This window comes from Dicentrarchus labrax, unplaced genomic scaffold, assembly GCF_905237075.1.
Source record: "Dicentrarchus labrax unplaced genomic scaffold, dlabrax2021, whole genome shotgun sequence".
NCBI classification, from domain to species: Eukaryota; Metazoa; Chordata; class Actinopteri; family Moronidae; genus Dicentrarchus; species Dicentrarchus labrax.
In genome coordinates, this window is record NW_026136719.1 from 23,097,969 (window position 1) to 23,122,196 (window position 24,228).

A 24,228-nucleotide genomic window follows, 5' to 3' on the forward strand; every position below is an offset into this window, starting at 1 on the left:
AAAACAAAAAAAACTACTATTGTGAACTGGGGGTGCCTGCCGGTTAGCTCAGTCGGTAGTGCTGGCGACCCTTATACGGAGTTGCTGTAGCGACACAGATTCAAATCCGACCTACTGCCCTTTGCTGGGTGTCATCTCCTTCCTCCTCACCCTCCATCACTGTCTCCCTACAGTTGTCTCTATAAATAAAGCCATCCAAAGGCCCCAAAAAATGCTTGTGTCCCCCCCACCTCTGAAATCAAAATGTTGTCCTTGATCTGAGCAGAGACTAGGTATGTAACAATGAAATGTCGTCCAATTGAGTACTCACTCTCTTAAACTTTAAATCTTGATATAAATTATTTGTTTGTGCGTGTGAACATGATTTAGTGTGGTGAAATCTGTCATAACAAGCAGCAGGAGAGCACCTTGTTAACCTCGTGGTATACTGCATGCTCCAAATAGCAGCTCATTATTTATTCACAGTTTAATACCATTCTAATCAAAATATCAATCAACCTACAGGTACCTAGGTCCAATCTTAAACACTGGTCTATGAATAAGGCTTTATTGTTTTCTGGTTGAATGTTCAGCTCAAGTCTAGAAGGCCCTACAAGTCATGATGCCGAACATGAATCAGAATAAGTTCAGGTATTGCACATCTTTAGCAGACCACCCAAAAATCCACTAGAATGCAGGAAATCACATCTACTTAATCCAAAATTTCCTGGGGGTGGACCTTCAGCTATGTCTGCTTCTCAGAATGTAACCAATACTGTCCATCTCCAGTAGGCTGCCTCTATCAACGGCTTTGGGCCTCCCCACAAACCACCAGAATGCAGGGTACAACATCAAATGAATTCCAATTCTTTGATATCTTAGCCACCAACTTGTGTGGCTGCGTGCGCGGCATAATTTTTGGTCACCCCCGACAAAATCTCACTCCAAGGTTTTTTGAAAAGTTGGCAGCTATGTTATCAGATGAATACAAGTGCATTTACAGGGCCTTGGGCTCAGAATCATGTGGACAGTTATCGACAGTCTCTGTTGTGTCAATGACAGTGCTCTTTCTCACCCTTCACTAATCTATTACAATCTCTGACATCGCTGTACTGCAGGCAGTGCTGATTCACTAGGGCAGTGATCGGCTGATTGATTTACCATTTCGAACAGTGATTCAATGCAGAAGACTTCACACAGTGATCAGGTTAGAGAAAGGACACTCGTCTGGGGATGGTCAGTTGGTTTACTGTTCAAAACTAACATAATAATAACAATAATAACAATAATATTTATATAGAGAAATAATTCTACCTCGTAAACTTAACAATATTATTGGCCAAATACCATATACATACATGTGTTTCTCAGGGAACATTAAATTAAAATTATTAAATCTTTTCTTAACAAAAAGGCTTTCAAAACTGTATCCGTTTACAGCATTTATAATATGTTTATTGCATTTGTGTTGAATAAATGTATTGATACTATGGGATCACGTTTTATATATACATATATAAATATATATCAAATTTGTGTTTATTTCTGTACATTTGCTGCTGACTTTGAATAAAATGAGATCTAGACGTTGCGTTTCTACACGCGTCATCACTCAACGCCCCCGTGACATCATCAACATTCGCCGATAAGCGAAGCATGGTGAAACCGCTGTCAAGTCTAACACCGAAGTACGCTGACATGTTTAGGGTGTTTTTGGACATTTAGAGTGACTCTTTAAGCTCCAGAGTTCACTAGACTGCTTCCGTCTTCGTGGTTCAGTCGCTCGTTCCTGTCAGCTGACTCCACGCTGTCAGCTGACTCCACGCTGTCAGCGGAGCTTTTAAACACCAAAATGCAATCTGTGAAGGTCGGCTATTTAGCTGCGTCGAGAGCCCTCTGCTCAGGTAGGATACTCTGTCCCGAGTTCGTTAAACTATCGGCTGGTTCCGTCAGTCAGACCCGCTTCTGTCGAACAGCCACCAAGCCAGAAGGGACCGCGGTTATTCGTGTCCCTCGCTACCTGCAGAAGCGCGTCGAGAACGTGAAACAGACCGGAGGCCAGAACAAGATCAGAACCGTCAAAGCTGGCAAGCTCCTGATCCAGAGCAAGAACCCTGAGCTGAACCAGTCTGTGGGTTACATGTTGGGGAAGTTCCAGGAGCCCATTCTCTGCTCCAAAGGATGGAAGCATTACAAATCCTTCGGTGACCATTTCACCATCAACAACATAAAGGCTGTTGCGCCCTTTGTTGCTGACAATCAGAAGGAGGGTGTTGAACAGAAGCCGTTGGCGACTTTTAAAAACTTCCACATCTGCAAGGAGCTGGTGGAAATTTTGGAAAATATCAACATTACCCATCCCACCACTGTGCAGCTGCAGACCATCCCAAAGGTCATGAGAGGTCAGAACATTCTCTGTGCTGCAGAGACCGGCAGTGGGAAAACCCTGAGTTACCTCCTGCCTATTGTTCACAGACTGCAGGCTGATAAGGAACCAGAGATGGACACAACGAGTGCACGCAGGATCCAGGCTGTGATACTTGTGCCTTCTAGAGAACTGTCTGAGCAAGTGGCAACTGTGTCCAGGACTCTCTGTGCTCCGTTTGGCTTGCTGACAAAGACGGTGGGTGGTGGGCAAGGGGTAGGACACATCAAGGTGGTCTTCAAGAATGATCAGCCGGATATTTTAGTGGCTACACCTGGCGCTCTGGTCAAGGCCCTGCGGAGACGCTGCCTGGACTTGAGCGAGCTGAGCTTCTTTGTAATAGACGAGGGGGACACCATGTTCGACCCCAGCTTTTCTGATATGGTGGAGGACATCCTGCTCCGTGCAAGCATCGCTAGTAATCCCAAGGAAACACGAGGCCTGGGGCACAAAGCCCAGCTGCTGGTAGTGGGGGCCACCTTCCCCGGTGGTGTCGGGGAAGTGCTCAGCAAGGTCACAGACCTTGGCAGCATGGTGGTTATCAAGAGCAAGATGCTGCACTTCCTCATGCCACATGTCAAGCAGACGTTCCTGAAGGTGAAGGGTGCTGACAAGACCCTGGAGCTCCACCAAGCCCTGAAGCTGCTCCAACAGGAGAAAGGAGGGGGCGGTGTTTTGGTGTTCTGCAACAAATCTGCCACCGTCAACTGGCTGGGGTACTCGCTGGATGAGATGGGGGTGCAGCACGCACGTCTGCAAGGGGAGATGCCTGCTGCCGTGCGTGCAGGAATCTTCCGCTCCTTCCAGAAGGGCGCGGTAGATGTGCTGTTATGCACAGACATTGCTTCACGTGGCCTGGACACATCCCGAGTGCGCTTGGTTGTCAACTATGACTGCCCAGAATCCCATACTGACTACATTCACAGGGCAGGAAGGGTGGGAAGAGCAGGAGGGATGGAGGACGGGGAGGTGCTCAGCTTCGTCTCTCATCCGTGGGATGTGGAGCTGGTGCAGAAGATTGAGACGGCTGCACGTAGGAGAACTAGTCTGCCGGGGATGGAATCCGATATACATGAGCCAAAACCCAAAGTAAAGGAGGAAAAGGAAAATGAGTAGAAGTGTTTTTTGTATGTTTGCAAGTGGAAGAGCCTCTGGTGGGATATGTTACTGTATGTGTAGTGTTGGGATGACACTAAATGTATAATATTGTCAGCAGAAACAGTAAGCAAGTTAGAATTACAGTAGGCTGATTTTCTATGCCCGCTATGACTATAATTGATCGTTTTGATATTATTGGGGATGGATATTCTACTAAACGGTGTGCTTTTTTTTTTTTTTTTTTTTTACCATACAATCATTCAAACAATTGCCAAAAGAGATAATTTGAAAGACAGATTAATGGCAGTGACAAGTCTTGTTTTTTTGCCAAGTAAAGTCACTTATTATAAGTGTAAGTCCTAATATTTACAATGCACTAACATAACGACTATGCATTTCCAATAATGGAATAAATCCTCTGTTTGGGTATGTGTGTTCAGAAATTTTTTTGACTTCAAAGTAAAATCTAATTGCATATTTTTCTCACCTTCTTTTATTGACATCACTATTTATTCAAGCAATTTTGAAATGTTTGATCTTTGAAAAATATACCATCCATTGCCCTTTTTAGCAAAAGCTAAATGGGGTTTCAAAGGTGTGTTGGTCCTGTTGTTTGGTCTTTTTGTGCAAGCATAGCTTCTCTTCCTGAAATACTAAAAACAGGAATTGACCTGGTTGGCGAGTGTAAAGAAATTCTCAAATACAACCTGTTGACCGCATCTAACTAAATACGATCCACGATATGATATTAAAATAAACTGGCAGATTACACTGAACTATTACCCTGTTTAGAAACCGGAAAGCACTCTAAATAAGAAAAATACATTCTACTTTGACTGAACTTTCTCTTAACCCATTTAGACTTTTTAATGTATGTCTTGCATTGATAGTTTGTGGAGAATTCCTGAATTCTTTTGTGATCCATTCTTTTTCTTGCCACAATTACAAATAGTTGAATGTGTTTTCCGTTATATGCACTGCACATGTTTAGCCACTAGGTGGTGGCCTTTGTCTGATTTCAACTCATGTACATTACTCGCATAGTTGACAGATCAAAACATATATACAGATTTTTATGCTCAGTACTTTTAAGTTGCCACATGCACACTAACTATTGGAAACCGTTTCAGAAAGGTTTTTTACTTTCAGCGTTTGCAGTACAGAAACACTTCATCAAACTACAGTAAGTTGAGCATAGGCCAAAACCTGACATCTCTACTGTTGATGTGGTAGGTCCGCTGTACTTGAAAGGGTTTTTTTCCCCCTCTTCCATGCCTGCGGGTGCTTGTTGAAAGGAAACCGCAAAAAGTGTCAACATGAAAATCTGCCAGAGTGAAGAAAATCTTTGGGATCTTATTTCAAAGGTAATAACTTTTCCTGTGACCCTGAGGTTATGGAAACGGGTTCAGTAGGTGTTGTTTTAAACAACGTTTTCATGTTTTTTCATGAATTATAGACAGATGACAACAAACTTCCAAGTAGACATTTGTGCCTGGAAGGTGTGTTTGTGGAAGTATAGAGATTATAGAGGCAGACAGACCTCTGCGTGAGGCAGACGTGTTAAAGGGTCTGACAGTAACAAGGGGCTTCCATCAGAATGTCTGGAATCTAGCTGTGATTGTCCTGCTCCGGCTCGGGTCAACATCTTTAAGCTTTGCCCCCCTTGGATTCACATTTCCCCCATCCGTAGCCTGACAACAAGGAGCCAGTGTCCACTTATAGCATGTCGAGCAAATGCCTCCAATCCTTCAGTTTATATTTCTGTACTACCTCAACTTCACTGACCCCTGCAAAAAATTAGTTAATAATAAACAAGATCAAATGTCCCACTTCCAGGTAGCTGCTGGGCCACGTATTAAGTGTTTTACGGCTAAAATAATTTTAGACCACAGAGCTTAGCCTTAAAGGGCCACTCCGCCGGTCTCACACACAATGATCGGTTTACTCACTAGGAGCAGTACTTCACACTGCCTGTGAAAACGGTTGAAAACATCTTCTGTGACTATGGTGGAGCTTCGGAAAATAATTCGGATGAGGTCATAGTGATGTCATCAGGGTTATATCAGCTTGGGCTGGGCGACTACAAATATAGCAAAATGTGAACATTTTCCAGGCACAGATCCAAGAGGCTAGAAAACTGTATTATGGGAGTTTTGGGAGCTGAACCCATACAGGGGATTAAAAGTCAGGATACCTTGGCCTTGATTTTTGGCATTTTTTAAAGTGTAAAGTCCTCCGTCCACTTCTTGTTTGTTACTTGGATGTTTCACAGTGCAGAATGATCTTTGTGTAGAGTTCGAAGTGTGACATGGAAACTTGAAGCCTGCACTGCCGAATCCTGAGGATGGACAATGACGGAGAAAGAGTAGATGACTATAATTACAATATTTTTAAGTAGTTAATTGAACCTTTCTTCGGAAAAACCATATCAGACACATTTCACACAGACTATAGGTCCTAAAACATGTCAGGAGGGGGTCTTTAAACTGCGTCTCACAAGTCCCCCCACAATTTTAGAAGGTCAGTACTAAACTGCTGGAGATGCTCTTGGGAAATTGCCTCCTGGGTAGTGGGACAATGGGAAGGAGAAGCATAAAGATTGGCTGTTTGAGGTCCTGGGCTCCTCACCAACCAGCCTTCAGTAAAACAAACAATGAGCATTTCTGAACTTCCTCTCAAATATTTGAGCAGATGGTGATGTTTGGATGCCTTTCACAGAAGATTCTCCTTTCTTTCTTTCTTTTTTTTTTTTGGTGGGCTTCAAACCAATACTTAAAGGTCATCTAGGCCTACTTATTAACCAGATTTAACATGATAGTCTGCTGACAACCAGTCATTTAAAAACAAACAAAAAAAAGCCTCAATACTAGTGGAAGAATCTGTGAGGTAATTGTTCTTAATATATATATTTTTTATTTTAATATAAATAAATGTCACTTAATTCACCCACATTTGTAGTGGCTGTGGACTACGGAGGTGTATGGATGGACTACAAAGCGTTCGGTCCATTAATAATGACGCATTTCCTCTTTGCCCCACCGTGGGATTATCCCCCCCCCAACCCCACCTCCCCATTTACACACAGTGCCGCTGCTCACACACTGTCCGGCCACTTGGAAATTTCCCTCAACGCGGAGGATATTTTACTGCCGAGGAGCGGGACTGTCGGCTAATGTGCATCTTCTCAGGGCTGACTCGCCTGAAATGCCCCAGTAGAGGACCTGAAGGTAGGTCTACTACCTTGTAATCGGCTTTATATCCCGCTGCCCATCTCCCCCGCAGCAGACGTAGCGATCTGTCTGACCTTCTCTCCGACCAAAGCGTTAGAATAAAACCCCACGCCGTGTGTGTGTGTGTGAGAGAGGTAGAGAGAGAGAGAGAGCGAGAGAGAGCCCAGCGTGAGTCTGGATGGGAAGCCTCTCTGTGTGACTGCGTTGCTCGGCTTTTGGATGGATCGCTGCTATAAGTTGCGTTTCAGAGGCTGCGATGCTCATTTGAATGAACGAAACTTGTGGAGCCTCTAATTGTCGACTACTCCAGCGGCATCGGCTTGGTTTTTTGGGGGTCGACTTTACAAGACCACAGGGCTGCTGCAGGGTGAGGATTTATTTATTTATTTATTAAGGGGGGTGGACAACGGAGGGTTTGGTTTGCTTTTGAGGTGGGTGTGCAGAGTCAAAGAGGCACGCAGAGTTCACGGAGATTGCATTGCACCGGCCAGGGTCTCCGCCATGTTAAGTTGCCATCTCAGTCAAGCTACCACTAATGCCACAGGCAATTGTTTCCAACTTTACCCCCCCCTACCCTCCCATCTAATAATAGCCTACATGTCAAGAAAAGCCACGTCCGTAACGCACACATTAAAGGGCGGCCACCTGTGCAAAGCGCGTGGCTGCTGTGTTAAAAAAAAAAATACCCCCACCAGGATGTGAAAGGAAAACCCCACACATTACATCCTCACCATACGGTTCAACATTATTTATATGTAGAGCTTGCAGGGAAGCCTGTGTTTGCAGCCTGTGGGCGTTTATTTTCAGCATGTGGTTGCCAATCTGTGCCTAACTCTGCACCGGTGCTCATCACGGTCAAGGTGATCATAAGAAAGAGAGAGAGAGAGAGAGAGAGAGAGAGGTTTTAGTGCGACACATGGAATAATGTATGGCTTTCTCTGCAGCAACTAACCCTTGAAGGCTGTTTGAATTGTGAGGATGGCTGCCTGGACCGTCTCCGCTGCCACACCCCTCACAGAGAGGCTCTGCCATTAATGCCAACCACATGCTTATAAGCATATAAACAACAGATATAAATATCCGTTGTTATCACTGCAGGGAATTCCATCATATTTGGTAAGGTGTTTTGAGTTGAATGGGCACTTGTTTGTGGGGTCAGGTTTTAGGCTCAAGGATCGATACACTGGAATAGTGTTTGCAGTGAGTGTATCAGTGCATTTGAGTGAGCCGCTGTGGCCTTGTGAGCTGGTTAGGAGGCATATGTGACAGGTCGGGTGAGATGCCCTGCTATGTTTGATGTGCAAGTGAGTTTCTCTGGCAGTTTAATGGACAAAAGTAAATCGTCCCCCGAAGCCCACCTCTCACAAACACACACACACACACACACACACACAGGAGCCTGCAGCCTATAAGGTCATGTGTCTTTTTCTGACAAGCCAGGGTCTAAGCAAGAGGAGCAGGGAAGGGTGTGTGTGTGTGTGTGTGTGTGTGTGTAATGCCTCAGGAACGAGCTTTCTCCTGTGACTGGTTTGTTACACGTCCTCTAGGTATGTCTAACATCAGTCTGTGTGTAGAGATCTATTTGGCATTTGGGACAGCAATTCTTGTGGGAATTGTTGGCGGTTATTAAATATATTTTCCTTCTAAAATCTATAGTTAATAAATGTGTGAAGAAAATTGCAGCAGCAAGAGAATGTCATCCTATTTCCTCCAGTTGCCCCGTGTTAAAATCTGTCCTTTCAAAATGGCAGTTCTCGTCTAATGAGCCAGGCCCCTGTTTTTCTGCACTGATCAGTTATGCTGCTGTTTCGTCTCTTTGAAAATGTCATTTTCTCAAGCCTCATAGTTAACTGTTGCCATCAGCTGCTGGTGCTGCTGCTGCTGCTTAGTATGCAGCTCTGCCACCAGCCACGGCACCAATCATTTATTAAACTGACCAAACTCTATCTGGCTTTCCTGACATGAAAGCAGCAATCAAAAGCGTTTTCATTATATTAGCAACTGCACTGACCTTTTTGGAGAGTGTTTATGCATCCATTATGCTATTAGTAGTTTGAAACCAATCTTCTCGAAAAGCAGAGTGATCAACAAATATGCTCTGTACTCTGTAGCTGTTCAGTTCTTTAGTGCTGAAATCAGTGGCAGGAATGGAGAAACGGTGTGAATCTTTAGGAAATGATGTCCAATTCTGCACATAATGAAAGCTGAAAGCACATTCACTATGCTTTGCATTAATGGGAGGAATTAAAATCAATCTTTCAATCACTGTTTTAGCATAACCTATAGTCCATAGCCCTGTTGCCACTAAAATATCTAACATAAAGATACTAAAGCAAACCATTTATTGTCTAATTGCCATAGTCTGTATCCTATGCGGACTAACATTCGATGGCCATGTGCTTCTGGCTTGTAAAGACCTTCAAGGCCAATCCCATCCGGTAGTGGAGGGGTTACTCATCAGCAGCACATGGCTAATTTATTGATCCGTCCCTTTTGTTCTGCATAGAAACATGCCTTTGCTGTCACCAGTGACCACAGAGGGGAAGTAATGAGCAACCCATAATGACACTTTAATCATAAGAGGCACCATGTAAACGGGAGGGGAGCCAACAGTTTGTTTCTCATGCTCAGCCAGGTAGCTCTTTCAGGCTTAGAGGAAGTGTCATACCATCATGGTAAATCAGAGTTTTACTTGGTACAGTCAGCAGGTAAAATGCATGTTAATCACACATTCCCTGGAAGGGCTGGTGTAGAAACGGAAAGGAAACATGATGCTTGTGATCTGTATGTCTTTTTATGCAAAAGCGGCTGCAAAGACAAGAAGGGAGGGGACAGAATTTGAGCGGTACGGAGAAAGCCTGGTTAAATTACATTAGCTAAAAACTTTGACAGATTATTCCTAAAAGGTCTTGCTCATGACACTTGTTCCAGGGTTGTTCTGAAATAAACATAATCTTCTGTTTCTACCGCAATAACCAAGGAATCAGTATTCTGCTTGTTTCCCAGTGCAGCTCATTCCATGTTTTTTATGGCTCTCGGAGTCTTAAACAAATGTTTGGAAGTGGTTGCCAGGTTGGTAACTAGGCATAAACCTTTGGTTTTCAAAATTAGCAAATGTAATTGCCTTCGTTTGTTTGACTGATAATGGTTTTATGTGATTAAACAATTAAACACAATCATTACAACATTTAGACTGCATGTTTGTAAGGTTTTATACGATAAATAGCAGGGTCTAAAAGGCTAAATGATGACCTCATGGAAACATGATCACAGCTGTAGTTTGTGTCAGTTATGCCAGATTGGAGCTGCTCTTGATCTGGAGTTGAAGATGAGATTAAGGTTTCAATCGTGAGAATGTAGTGGTTTAACCAGGATAGACTTGCATAATTCCTATTTAGAATCATGGCTCCCCCCTTTTGTGACTCCAGACCATGTGTATTAATAACGTGCTTTAAATGAGCAAACGTGCCTTCTCAATGATAGTTAAGGAATTATATGTATGCCATGCAGGGATGGTGGTATAATTTTGCATAATTTTACTAAAATGCTCCCCTAAGTGTCGGGGTTTTGCCATCTTTGGTTTGACTGAAGTATTCCCTGTATGTAGGATGGGTCCTTCTGTGATATTGCCTGTTCCCTGCCATATTATGTTGCCATTTTTATGCTATAGCCAGTCAATGTATTTGCATTCTGTCAGTACCTTTCTATGTAATAGTTCTCATTGTTAGTGGCTGAGTCTGCCATTCCCACCCTTGATTTAAATTGCCTGCATGCAATGTGAGTTTGTTTGGTTGCACTGTAAACAGATAAGCCAGTTGCTCTCCTGTTGTATCTCTGACAAAGTAGCTACATGTGTTTTCTGTGGCATTAAACCACACTTTTTGTTTACAGTAACTACTGTTGTTGCCAGATCAACTAGGACACAAATCTGAAGGATTACAGCAATTTTCCTTCTACACTTGAGCGGCAGAATTGTTAACTAACGGCAGCTCACAAAGTTAAGTGTCTCACAAATTGCAGCTAACACACATTTTGGGAATACTGTGTTCTGTGGAATTCTGCTGTGTGTGTGTGTGTGTGTGTGTGTGTGTGTGTGGATGTGGATGTGGATGCAGAGGAATGTCTGGCCTAGTTCAAGTTAACAATATCACAGAATTTCACACTTCGTTGTGACCAAGCCAAGGCATGCGTAACCTTAAACATCAGAGTCAAATCACAAGATTCCAAGTAGGGCTTCCTGTGACAAAGAGGGCCCCTTGCCTGGCTCTCCAAATGTAGAGTACTTAACTTGACGGACAGAAAACCCACTGAATCACTTTCCGCGCTCCTTTATCCCAACGACATGATATGTTATGATTAACAACACACGATAGGTTGACAAAACAAGAGTCACAATTTTGAGCCAAGCCGTTTTTTGTAAAGGTTCAATGGAAAAAAAACCTTATAAAATGCAGCAGCAATATTAAGTACAGGTTTGTAAAGATTGTGAGGAGGGATTCAGCCAACCATGTCCATCCAGCCAACCATTAGTGAAGCATCAGCCAAACTTTCTTACTGTAATGTTGGTCATTGTTGGATGTATACAGCAGAGGCAGCCTTCTTGGCACATCCCATCTACTTTCTGTTTTTTCCCACCTCCCACTGGGTTCTGGTTTGCCTGCCTCCCACTCAGTCCACCATTCAATGTGCATTGCATCACAAATATAAGCCAGTACAGTGGTTTCCTGCCAGTGTGACACACACACTTTCTGCACGTTCAGTGGTCCTTGCTAATTGATTGGTTTTAAATACTCTGTAGGATTCAAGGATAGGAAATGTTGCTGTGTTTTTTCCCCCCTGTCTATAATTAAACATTGAGTATGTTTCAGGAGAAGCAGTCTGTCTGAGCAATCGGTGCCCTGCGGCAGTCTGCATATGTGGTCCTGTGTGTGCTGTGATGCAAGTCAGAGGACCCCCAGTCTGGTTTAAAAATACAAAATTTTGGTCATGCTGATCAGTCTGGAGCAGAAGTCTCCAATATGGTTGTCATAGTGACGGGAGATAAGAACTCGTGCTGCCTACTACTTAGTAGACATTTTAAATAGAGTTGTTCATTTGAAGTGTTACGCCAGCAGAAGAGCACATTCATGACAATGTTCTTGACCACAGTTGTCTGTATATTGTAATAGACTGAGACTGGTGGATGGTTTTATATTCATTGTTCTTTGTATAAGGTTGTCAAGCTCCAGAAGAAAGAAACAGGTTAAGTATCTTGAAAGGGCCTTGTAGTGAAATGAGTTAAAGTTTGGAACGTAAACAGGAGGACTAAAATGAATAGCAGCTATTTCTGACTTTAAGTATCTTCTTTATTAGCTTCCCAGAACCGCTCGTCACTGGATGTGTTATAGCTCTTTGGCTATAAATATGTAAACACAAGCTAAAATTTTCCAATTATCTGCTTTTGGTTTTAAAGTTGTCCTCAGACTGTAGTCTCCTTTCTTATTCTAGTTATTTAATAATTGTATTGAATTGATCTGTGTTTACTATTATGCTAATACTATGCTGATGCACTAAAATACTCCTTTTGGTTTGGATTTTGTTTACCCTTTCATAAATCCTAGATTTGTAAAATCTATTCAATATTAACATTATTGAAAAGAGAAACCAGCCAGGACACAAAGGTCTTTGTAGTTACACAAAAAACAAACATCTGTAAGACGGATCATTACTCGCAGGGCCAAATCCAGGTTAACTTCAAAACCTCCGCTTGTAATTTCTGGGGTTTTGGCCAAAGCGAACCGTCATCTCGACCCCTGGCTGAAAGTGGATCTGCTCTGAAAAGTGTTTCAGGTTGCAGTTGAGCTCCTCAGCTATTACTGGAGTGCATCTCTGGCAGAAATCCCTGCTGCCATGGTTGCCACCTCGAGGCTCATGCCTCTTAGTCACCAGGGCAGAAATGTAACCTAATCAGGTGTCTGCTGTTTCCCAGTACAGAAGCAACACCGCACCGCAAACAGAGTGTAGATTGGCTGTTCTTTACGCAACCACATGTGGCCAAACACGCTTGTGAACCGTGTCACTGTATGATAAACCCTGCAATTTTCACTTTTCACTTAGATTCCTTATTGCTACTTATACTTATATTGCTTTGGGCAGTAACATTCATTTTCCATCTCCCCTCCTCTTCCTTCTGCTTAGGGGCTATTTGATCGTGCCAAAGTAACCAGTAAAGGCAGTAGTTCCTTAAAGGTTACAGAGGCATCCCTCTTACATAGAGATTGCTGGTTTGCTTCTACGGACTGAGTCAGAGTTTGCAGCTTGGAAGTGAACCGTGTAACACCCTCTCCACCACAACAAGTGCTCCTGAGCAAAGTGCTTTATTTTAGATTCACTCAGTGGTCTACTTGGTGCCAAATGCTACTTGTTGTGGTTATTTTTGGTATCTTATCTGAAGTGTGTTTTCATACATTGCTCCGACTTTGGACGAATCAGAAAACATTATATACACACGTCTGGAAGTAAATGCCTTTGCATGTTGACTTTTTATACAAATGTGTAGTCTAAACCCATATCTGTACAAATTGGTCACGTTGGAGGAGAAACATTTGAAGAACAGGACAGAACATAAATTGAAACTGCAACCAAAATGTAAAAAAAAAAGGGGATGAGCACATGCAGCTTTGATGGGTCTGCCAATAAAATGCCCCATCCTTTTTAAAATATGAAATCAAACATGGCTTTGAAGATCCCTCAGCAGTTGGCTACAACTGTATCTATCCCCAATGTCATGAACAAATGGTGTTCTCATTACTCGACGTGTTTGTTTTTTGTTGACAAATTTTAACATTTGTATCACTCATCAAATTATTTTAGTCCCTGTGATGTTTTGGTTTGTGAAAATAATCCAGTGTTGGAATTCCCCAGGAAGTGACTGCGGAGCAGCTTGGAGCTTTGTTGAGCAGGGGTGAGTGAACATTCTGGGAGTGCTGGAAATGTATCCCACCCCTTCGTTCCTCCGCAGCCCTCCTGCAGCCCGGGGCATCTATTCTTGGTTTTCTCATGAGGATAAATTCTTGCTACAAATGTTTGGGAGCTAACTTGCATGGGGAGTAACCCCACTGTATAAGGCCGCCCTGCTGGCAGAGGGGCTGAAATGTTCACCAGTGCTGCTGAATAGAAAGAACAAAACATTTTGGATATGTGAGTGGGATGAACAGATTGTTGAAATCCAGAGTAGAGAAATTCAAAAAGCCAACGAATTTGCTAAACTGACTTTGGAGGGAGCAGAGAGCTGGAGAGTCCAAGGTTACTGTGGCTTATTAGTTGCATACCATACACTTTTTTTATTTAACCTCCTCAGAGGAAACTGAACTTTGTCAATGGTACAAATGTCATTTGAATAAATTGTGTAAACTTATTGTACCATTAGCGACCCAGCTAAGCTAACGAGAGCTTTATTTTACCTCAGCTGTTTTTTTAATGAATGAAAATGTGTGCGATGGTGAAAAAGATGCCTGGGGGAAGTAAACAGAACAGCAGACAGCAAACAGAGAGAGGCTCCGGGAGCTGTTGTGACTGTGGGGGTCCCTGACATGAATATGTTTGGGAACCCCTGAACTATCTCAAGCCCACTTGGGCCTGCTAGCAAGTTAGTCAGTTTGTCACAGATATTGTTTTCATAGGCTGTTTAGTTCTCCCCAACCGATATTCATATGCAAAATGGTAAATGATTATGCCACAGTGCTTAAAGCCAACTGAGTTAGTTAAATCTGCCAGTGAGGCATCACCTGCAATTGCGTAGACCTAAAGTCTTCACCAAGATTTTGTGATGTTCTGTAACTGAATCTGTTTGACAGGGCATTATCTGGCCTGATAATTAAAAATGATTAACCTCAAAATACAAGTTTAAAGTATATTGTTCTCTGGCAAGACAGTTCAGTCGGATGTCAGTGTTTGCATTACAGATCTTACGTGAAAGATCTGACAGATGCTTGCTGGGTTTTTTATTTAAATGTTTTATGCTTTTATGCTTCATGTTTCTTGTTTTATTCACAGGGTTTGTATTGAGTTGTCTCTTTTGTAATGCAGTGTGTCAGGGTGCAAAGTGCATGTTGACAAATATGGCATCATGATCGCACAGAGTGACATCGACCAAGTGAAAATGTTTTAACACAAACTTTGGAGTGGCGGGAATCGGGATGGGCCTCATCTCCCCTGTGGTAGTTGGAAAGTAAAATCCATGAAGTCGCAGTTTTCCCTTTCTTTTTTGACCCATTACAAGAAGATGCATTTAGTTTCCTTTCCTTAATGTGCAACACTTTGCTTTTTTTCAGACGTTGAATTTTCAGCCCTCTAAAACATATCCAACCTGACACTGCAAAATTCTGCAGATGGACGGCACCAGAAATAGCACTTTAAGTGGCTGTTAATGTATGACTGTTACACAATCATACTGTCAGTGCTCCTTGCCCTTGGCCGAAACCTTTCTGTCTGGAACAGACTTGCTTGCACTCTCCGCCTCCCTGCGAGCCTCTGATGTTGCTTGTGGAGGTTGTCGTTTGAATAGAGCTATACAAGGGAAACCATTCTTTGTTTATTAGTTAAGGGAGAGTACATGGGAGTGCTGCCAGGCCTCTCAGTGTAGAAAATGGGGACAGAAAGAAGAAGACGAAACACCACTCAAACAGAGTGTACTCTGCTATGTAGATTTGTAAACATTATTTTCTTTTTTGGAGGCAACGTTATGAGTGTGGCAGCTGGCTTACATTGCATGTGGAAAGCGCAGTGTTAATCAAGAGGCCGAAAATAGCCTTTTATATGTGTGCCATGCTATGGGCAGTGTGCGCTAATGTGGCTACCCACAAGGATACAGTGGTTAGCTGCCCCCCAGTGACTTTGCAGTCAGTCGAGTTATAAGCAGTGGAGATTGTTGGAGAGAGGCCATCCGCCTGCTGCAGGTAATAGCAGTAGCAGCAGCAGTTTAGTAGTAGGTGTGTCTGGTTGTACCTGTCAGTGCATTAAAGCTGATGAAACCTACAAACGAGGTCTGCTAAAGCAACATTTTACGATTTTTGGATCTAATGTTTTTCTCACGCCCTGCCACTCCGCTCGAACGAGAAAGTGAGCTGCTGGGACGTTACAGCCACTCCATTCAGTTAAGATGGTAGCTAGAGTGTAACTGTTGAGGGTTGCAGGTGCCAACTGTCACATGGCTGTTAAGTTGTTCAATGGGCTACCTGTGTGTCTGTCTGTCTGTCTGTCTGTGTATGGAAAACACATTATATTAACTCATTAAAAAGGCTTAGGTTTATTGGGAGAACAGTTGAAGTTTGAGTATTGGAAGCCAGTACTGGAGTTGGTGTAAGCATAAGTTGCCATGCTCCGATTCGTTTGTCAACTTTGTATAATCAGCATGGCTGCACTGGTTGCCACTGTTCACAGAAAGCACTCTACACGAGCCGCATGCCGTTGAACTGAGGCTTTACCTTCAATTTGTTGGTGTTTTCTTTTATGTAGGATTAATGAAAAGCATGGGATCTGATGCTTCATAATTACTGTGCTTCTTTTCCGAAGCCACTGTCTGCAAAGAGTTGCATAATAACTTCTGTTCCCAGTTTGCATTTAATTGAGATAATCCAATATCAGTACTTGCTGCTTTGCCAATTTAAAATAAGATTGTTTATAGTAATCTTCTGAGCTTGAAGTTGGTGCACGCAGTGTTTCATATCGACATGTCTATGGGGAGCTTGTTCTCCATCTGGCAATGAGACAAATGCTGCATTGTCAGATTCCTCTCTTTAAATGGACTCGGGTGTTTTGTCTTTTGGACTCGGGGTAGAATGCCAGCCTTGTCCTCAGTCGGGTTACTTATCTCCACAGTGCAGAGCACACCCTCAGGGAAATTACTTGGGAGGCATCCCGACCCACCCCTTCACCTCCTCCATGATTGAGTGATGGCTCTCCTTTTGAGGACAGAGTTCCCTGTTTGTTACTCATACTGTTAAAGTCAGACATCCTCTCAATGAGCTACAAGATTATCTGTGGTTGTAAGGCTGGTAAGCAAACACCAGGTGGGAAATTTATTACTGGCTGCTCTTAAGGGAATGTTCATGCAGAGACTCAGTGCTGATTTTGAATTGGCAACATGCGTTGCTAGGCTGGTGGATTTAAATGCCAGCTACAAGTGGCAGATGGGAAATGGGATTTTTGTTTTTGATCTGTTTTCCCTGATGTCAAGTGCAGCCTGTTCCCTCATTGGAGCTTTATTAATTGTGCTGCCAAGCCTTTTACGTTTGTGCAGCTGTGGGAGCAGGTGAACGCTCCTGAGCAACCTGGCATCCCTGTGCTCTTTGGACTGCCACACATTCCACAACTTTCCTGGATCCTGCAGGCCTTTTTTTTTTTTTTTTTTAAGCAGGCTATGCTTACTAGAAGCAGATACACACTTTTGGATGCAGAGGTGGCACATGGCATGCAGCATTTATGGGATAGTGTTAATACACAGATGAATTTGGAGAAATTAAAGGAGTAGAAAATATGTATATTTGCTTTCTTGCTGAGAGTTAGATAAGAAAATCTATGCACTGTAGTTTGAAATATGAAGCAAACTCGCTGCAGGTGATTAGTTTAGATTAGCGTGAAGACTGGAAACTGAGTACTTATCTGGCTCTGTCCAAAGGTGTTTTTTTTTATTTAAATAATTATATATTTGTTTAATCCATAAACAGAGTGTAAAAAACAACTAGATGAGGAAAATAAATAAATCGCTGGCTAGCTCTAGCTCTATATTTTAGCAAAGACATGAGAGTGGTATCGAAAAAGTGAATTTTCCCAAAATGTAAAACTACTATGTTAAATATACATAATGGCGAAAGAGTGTGTACATAGCTTAAATATGGAACAAAGAACTTGTCTTGGGCAGCATATTGTCAATTTGTTGGTGTTAAAGTCTCCCCTTATAAATAATTCTTTAGAGTTGAGGTTGTCATCTTCACTGTGGTAATCCGTGCGTTCTGCATTGAATTCATAGTGCTAGCCCCCTCCTTCCCTCCAGTCCCTGCCTTTGGTGCGGTTGTGGTATTCCTGCTGAAAGATAAGCCGTCCTGGAATCAGCTCCAGTCTGCTGACCTAGCAGGAAACTGTAGCAGCAACCACCCCACCCCACCCCCCCACCTCCTCCGCCTCCCCAACGTCAGCTCAGTCCACCACCGCGCGTTCTCGCTTTAACTCACTTGCTTTTTCTTTTCCTGCCACCCAAATCTTAGTTTATCTCGCTCCTATCTCTATTTCACCACCCTGCCGGCTCTCTACTCAACCCCTCGGCTAGCAAGCATGTCAGCACCTCGGCTGCAACCCAGTCGCAGGGATGAAATGACACAGGTTACCTTGCTGGGCCGTAAATCAGCACACACATCTGTTAAATGGACGAAAGGTGGTGTATTGATGGACAGAATATTCACACTGTCTGCGTGACATTTTGACATTTCTTCATTGCATTCGTCTGGGTATCTAAAAAATGGACTCCTCATGCATGATTTATGATGACTGGAAATAGGTCACCTGACCTTCATTTAGCTGGCGTTGAGTATCACTGTCACATGCCTGCTACGACACATAATGAGAAACAATTGGCCTGTGATTGTTTGTGCAGTTATAATGGTTTACTACAATGCCATCGGAGGAAAAGACTGTAAAACCGTAAGAGGTTGTGTTTTAATTCATTACTTGGTTCTCTCACATAGTGACTGCTGTACCCTGCATTGTGTGCCATCTTTTTTTTTATCTCAGTTAGGTGCATTAGATTGTTAGAGTAATTTTGCAGTTGTGAAAAGTTATTTTGACACAGATTGCTTGTCACATAGAAGCCTATAAACCATTTTTAAATCGAGTCTGACCAAGACCTGATTTCAGAAGGGGATTGTCCACAAATAGAAAATGTGTTTGGTTACATGATACGAGGATAAAATCTGCAAGAGGGCCAGTCGGCTTCGAACCAGAATGATTGCATCCATGTTGTAGGCTACAAGCTGAAAAGCAGGGTCAACGAGGTTCATAGTGGGGAACTATACAAAAACCTGTTGAACATAATGTGAAAATATGCATTACGCTACACAAATTAGGCATTGTATTTGGCTGGATATTTGTCTGCGATGGTGCCTTCGATGTGCGTTTTTTTTTAACACCCCTTTATGAGATGCAAAGTCAAGTAATTAACCATTTAAATTAGTTGCAGCCATTGCGTATTTAAACTTAACTCCAAGCTCTCAGTCCCGATAGGGGTGTATTCACTTTCTCAAGCATGTGTGCCTACCATTGCTATCTGACTCCCCAAACAGTGCAGAGTATTTAATGTGTATGAGGAGAATTGGGAGCGGCTCCTGCCTGCTACTAACAATAGAACTGACAAGCAAGGCTTTCACTTTGCAGACAGCAGTGAAAAAAAAAAAAACGGGCTTGGAGTAGCTGGATTGTTCCCCCACAAAAGGCGGCCGGAGCCCTGTAACGCAGTTTACCTCCCAGTGTCATGTTTTTCTTCTTCTTTAGTGTTCCTGAGCCTCTGTCCCGCCACCGGCCTGCTTTTTAATTGGTTCTCCTTCCTGCCAGTTACCTGCCTGGAATTGTAATCACATCAACTTGCCCGGGAATTGCAATGGACTTTTTCAAAAGGGGCTTTGGGGAAGTGTCGCACCTAGAAAGTCACTCATCCGTTTAGAAAACCTTAACTGCAAAAGCTGCTAATGGAAAAGATAAGGAATGGCAGAGAAGTGCTTATCCTAATTAAAATGTATGTCAATCCATATAGCTGTTCACTGATTTGGGTTTGGGAAGGCCAAAGCAGCTGGAGCTACAGTAGCAGACAGTTAAATGTCGGCTCGCAGCTGTCCACCCAGTGAGCGGATTAAAGGACTCCCATATCTTTACGGCTGAGATGCAAAAGAAGATTAGGACGGCAGCTCATGAAGAGGGCCGGCCCGTCCTAATCTGCAGGACTGCAGTGAGTGAGACACTGCCTTTTTAAACTGGGCTTTGTTTATTGTGTCTTGGAAATGATGTGCTGCCTACGGGTTATTTATGGGTAATTTGTTGGGATGAGTTTAACATCAGCAGCCCATATATGCCGGCCAGCATGAGAGGCAACACATTATACAGAATAGTTCCCTCCAATCAAGTCACTGCTAGTATTTCTTTAATGTAACTTACACAGCGTACTCATTAGCTGTGATGTTCTTTCCATTATCGAGACCTTGGTGTCTCACTTGATCTCGACTGTAAACTTTATTATCACACATATGGACCCAATTCACAATGCAGTAGCTTTAAATTTACCCAAAAATGAGCCAATAATGATGATGATGATGATGATGATAATAATAATAATAATAATAATAATAATAATAATAATAATTAATAATAATAATTTGTATAGCACTTTTAAAAACATGGTTTACAAAGTGCTTTGACAAAGTGCTTTAACCCAATAAGCCAACTATTCACATTTATTTGGTCCTGTTAGGCACATTTAAGCCATCTCATATTTCAATGCAGTTTCATTTCACATCCACGTTGAGATCTCGGCTCAAAGTGGTGTTTGGGTTCATGCAAAGTGACCAGACGCTGTAACCGGAGCACTGTATCTATCATACTCCACTACCATGGAGTGCAGAATTGGGATTTGGTTCAAGCTGCTCTGCTATGCCACAACTGCTTGGCAGCTGGCATCTCCTCGACCAGCACGACCCCCATGTTGGACAAGGTCCCAACCTTTCAGCTCTGAACCTCAGAAGGCTTCCTTGGAAACCTTGACCAGGATGCTTAATACTTTTTTGTATTACAGCTTGTGTTTGTTCTTTTTTTTTACTGGGGGTCTATGTGGTGGCTTTTTCTCATTTGAATGTTACAGTTTAGCTTCTTTTACCTCAACTCACTGTTCAGCTCTCATGATGGTGGAAGAGTAAGGCCCTTTCTGACATGACCTGCCTTTTCAGGGTAAAAAGATTTAAACGGAATTCCCCAGGGCAGCATTTCTCCCGAGGACGAGTGCTGGTTAATAAGTAACAAAAAGCAAATGGGTGATAACGCGGGACAAGAAAAACATTTGGGTTGAGAAATGCTGGCCATAAGGGCGAGTTAAACTGCCAAATGCCTGAAAATGTTGCTAATGTATACTGAAAAAGTCATCTCTTTCAACAGTTGATGGATTGTTTTTATGATTAGTACATTTCATTTTCCTCCATAATTGTAACACTTCCTGTAGGCTTTTTGTTGCAATTTAATTGTCAGCCAGGGATATGCTTAGGCCATTCTCAGTTGTTATTTTATGGTAGCTGCTCAGAGGATGGTTCGCAGGGCAGACTTGCAATCTTTAGTCTCTAGAGATCAGAGGAACATCGTACATGCAATTTCCTTGGACTGTTAATGCAGAATATAGGCTTCAGAAAGCAATCCCTTGAAATTGTTTGGGAATTTGTTTTAAGGCTACAAGGAACAGCTCAGATAATACCCCTTATTTCCAATTTTGTGTCACCTCTTGCACTATGTCTTTGCAGTCCCAGTCTCTGTTGCCTCATAAGTCAGAATTTTAGTGTCTTTCCTAACCTTGTGGTGTAAAAAATACGTTGCCCTGAAAAATATTTCATACTGAATTCCATTCCTGATGCTCTGCTTTAATGGCACTTGACTGCAGACTCTTGCAGCACACCTTGAAAAATTGTGGTTTTCACCTTGTCAGAGAGCCCAAGAAACTCTCACTTCATCTTGTCTCACATTAGTTTACAGTGTTCAGCCAGAAAGAGTTAGGACACACAGTTACATGAACACACATGGGCCCTCTCTCACAAGCTAAAAAAAACCCAAGTGTAAACCAAATGTAAACCACAAATGTAAACACATTGTTGCCTCTCTACTCCCACCCCCCAACTAGGCTGGATGGGTTTGATTCCATTCAAGGAACTGGGAGTCGGCCCGAACGGGGACGAGGGTCTGTGTAATTGAATTAGTAGCTGTGCCCCCCCCCAAACCCTCCTTCTCTGGAAGGGCAGGACTAATCATTGAGAATCTGTGCCCTCCCAAGAGACGGTGGAATAGTTGCCTTGTATAGAAGAAAGATGGGGGGGTGGCGGCTCTGTGTGCATCCGTGCCTATTTTTGTGTGTAAATGTGGTTGTGTGGTGTTTCATTTCCAGAGATTGTCTATACCTAGACCAGATTAAATGGTGGGTCTGGACACAAGGCTCCTGACCCCATAACCTCTGATGGGGAGGCTATGTAACAACTGTGTGTGTGTGTGTGTGTGTGTGTGTGTGTGTGTGTGTGTGTGTGTGTGTGTGTGTGTGTGTGTGTGTGTGTGTGTGTGTTTGCATGTGATGCAAAGCAACAGCTGTTGTCCAGATGTCCTCAACTCCCCCCAAGACAGGGGAAAAAATAACTAATGAACAAGAATCCCAACGACAAGGAGGTATAGATGAGGCTCAGGGAACATTTACTCTAGTTAGTTATTTCTTTGTGAGTCATATTAGGTCTTCATTCATGAAGGACCCATGCACTGTTTGCTGCACTCTGTGTGGGTGTTATGTGAAGGCTGCACATAGGGAAATTAATATTATGAGTTCATGGATTAGTCGATCAACAGAAAAATAATTGGCTAACTATTTTCAGATTTTTTTTATTTTTCAAGCAGAAATGCCAAATATTCCCTTGTTTCAGCTTCCCAGCTGTGAGGCTTTGCTGCTTTTACTTTGTCTTATGTGTAAATAAACTGATTATCTTTGTGCTTTGGACCGTTGGTTGGACAGAACAGGCTATCTGATAGCAACAACTTGGGCAATTTTCACTGTTTTCTGTCATGTTATAGACCAAATAATGAATAGAACCATTAGAATAAAAAATGTAATCTGCAGATGAATCAATAATGAAAATTGTTAGCTGTTAGTCGCAGCCCTAATGTTGTCGTCGTTTGTTCTGTCTTTTTTGTGAAGTTACCAGTTCCACACATTTTTCTCCTTTGTTTTATTACGCTGTTAATAGTGTACTTGAACTCTGAACATCAATTTGTTCATTGGAAACAAATTTTAGGTCACTTTGTACAGCGGCTCCTGCTTCCATTCATAATATCACTGTGTAACACCATCTAGGTCCAAATTATCATACAGCAAATGTAGTTGTGATATTTTATTGGGGACAGAAAATGAAGCCTGATTGTGGCTGCCTTGTATCCATATACAGTTTACAGGGGAAATATTTCTCACTTGAAAATTTCCAAGTTAAGATTGTTGTTGTTTTTTTTTTCATTATTACTTATGGGTGGTAGCAGAAATCTCAGCTGTATGTCTTAAAACTACAATGGATAAAAACAGAACTATCTGCAGGGGTAGATTTTTTCCATAGCAGCCATTAGGTATTGATCGTTTTTCATACCAGGAAAAAACATCATCAATATCCCCGTTTTCCAGGTCAGTGTATGACTACTCTTTGATTTTCTTTTGGTTAGAACGTGCTGGTTCTTTTTTGAGGATGGGACCACTGCTGCAGGACTCGGTTCCCCACAGTCTGTGTTACTGTTGAAAATATATTGCTAACTCATACGCACACAAACACAGTGAGAGCAGATGGTTTGTCTTTATAAAGATGGAGGCATTATTGTTATTTGGAGCGATGCACTGCTGGGTTCTACTGAAAACTGGTGTCATTAACTTAAAAACATCCTGTCCCTTTCTCTCTGTGACGTAAGTGAAATTCTAGCTGCTATTTGCACTGAAATGTTTCATTACCGGCTTCACGCAGGCAGAAATAGGAATGTTTTCTCACTCTTTATATTTAGCTTTTTTTTCAGGTATTATGCACATTAATTAGCAAAGCTGCATGGGTGCCTTATCTATCTCTACTGTTCTGTAAGTTTAGTTTTTCTAGAGGCTAATAAGCTCTATATGATGAGTGCAGTTCTAGACAGGTGGCTTCCAGCGAGAGGGCAGCGGGTAATGAGTCCCCTACTGCACAAGGAACGTCCCCCCACCTGCATTTATTAAGCACAGATCCATTTAGCTAATTACATATTGGGGATCTGCTGCTTATCCATGAGACTGGCAGAAGACACCAGACAATTAGTTAGTGGGCTTCAGTCAGCCTGCGCTGTGAGGCTGAGCTCTGATGTCTGCCATGATTTAGGACTTTAAATCGCTAGACAAGTAGAAAGCAGCAGCATCATCATCCTGAGTTTGTTTTCCTCTTGGCTTTACTCCTCAAATTTCATCCCATTTCTCTGAGAGGTGAACATTTTTCAGTCCTTTCTGTGGTTTAGAGGAGATGTTTATGGAACAGAAAGGGGCACTCTGTCTTTGCATTTTAGGTGTTTTTAGGCTTCAGTGTTCGGTTTCGTTGATGCAGTGTTGATGGAGGAGAGGTTTGCTGATGTTGTGGAAATGAAATGATTGGATTGTCCTTGATGCTGCAGTTTAATGCCCCAAGGACATGTTTGTAGAGACAGTTATGTCCCAGCAGAACGACTGCACTGAGCCAGTTGTCA

General features: G+C 42.6%; 2 protein-coding genes across 3 annotated transcripts in view; both read left to right on the forward strand.

Moving 5' to 3' along the window:
* The first annotated feature begins 1,612 nt into the window (after positions 1-1,612).
* ddx28 (DEAD (Asp-Glu-Ala-Asp) box polypeptide 28) lies at positions 1,613-3,984 on the forward strand. The gene has a single exon (XM_051379421.1). The coding sequence runs from the start codon at positions 1,832-1,834 to the stop codon at positions 3,518-3,520; it is 1,689 nt and encodes a 562-aa protein (XP_051235381.1). The 5' UTR covers positions 1,613-1,831; the 3' UTR covers positions 3,521-3,984.
* A 2,590-nt stretch (positions 3,985-6,574) lies between these two features.
* Positions 6,575-24,228, forward strand: part of tln2a (talin 2a) — a 93,649-nt gene continuing 75,995 nt past the window's right edge. The window contains exon 1 of one of the 2 annotated variants that reach the window (XM_051379408.1): positions 6,575-6,729. The gene's annotated coding sequence lies outside the window, so the exon portion shown is untranslated. Of the gene's footprint in view, positions 6,730-6,917; positions 7,100-24,228 lie in introns of those variants that run through there. The other variant, XM_051379409.1, reaches the window with a different exon arrangement.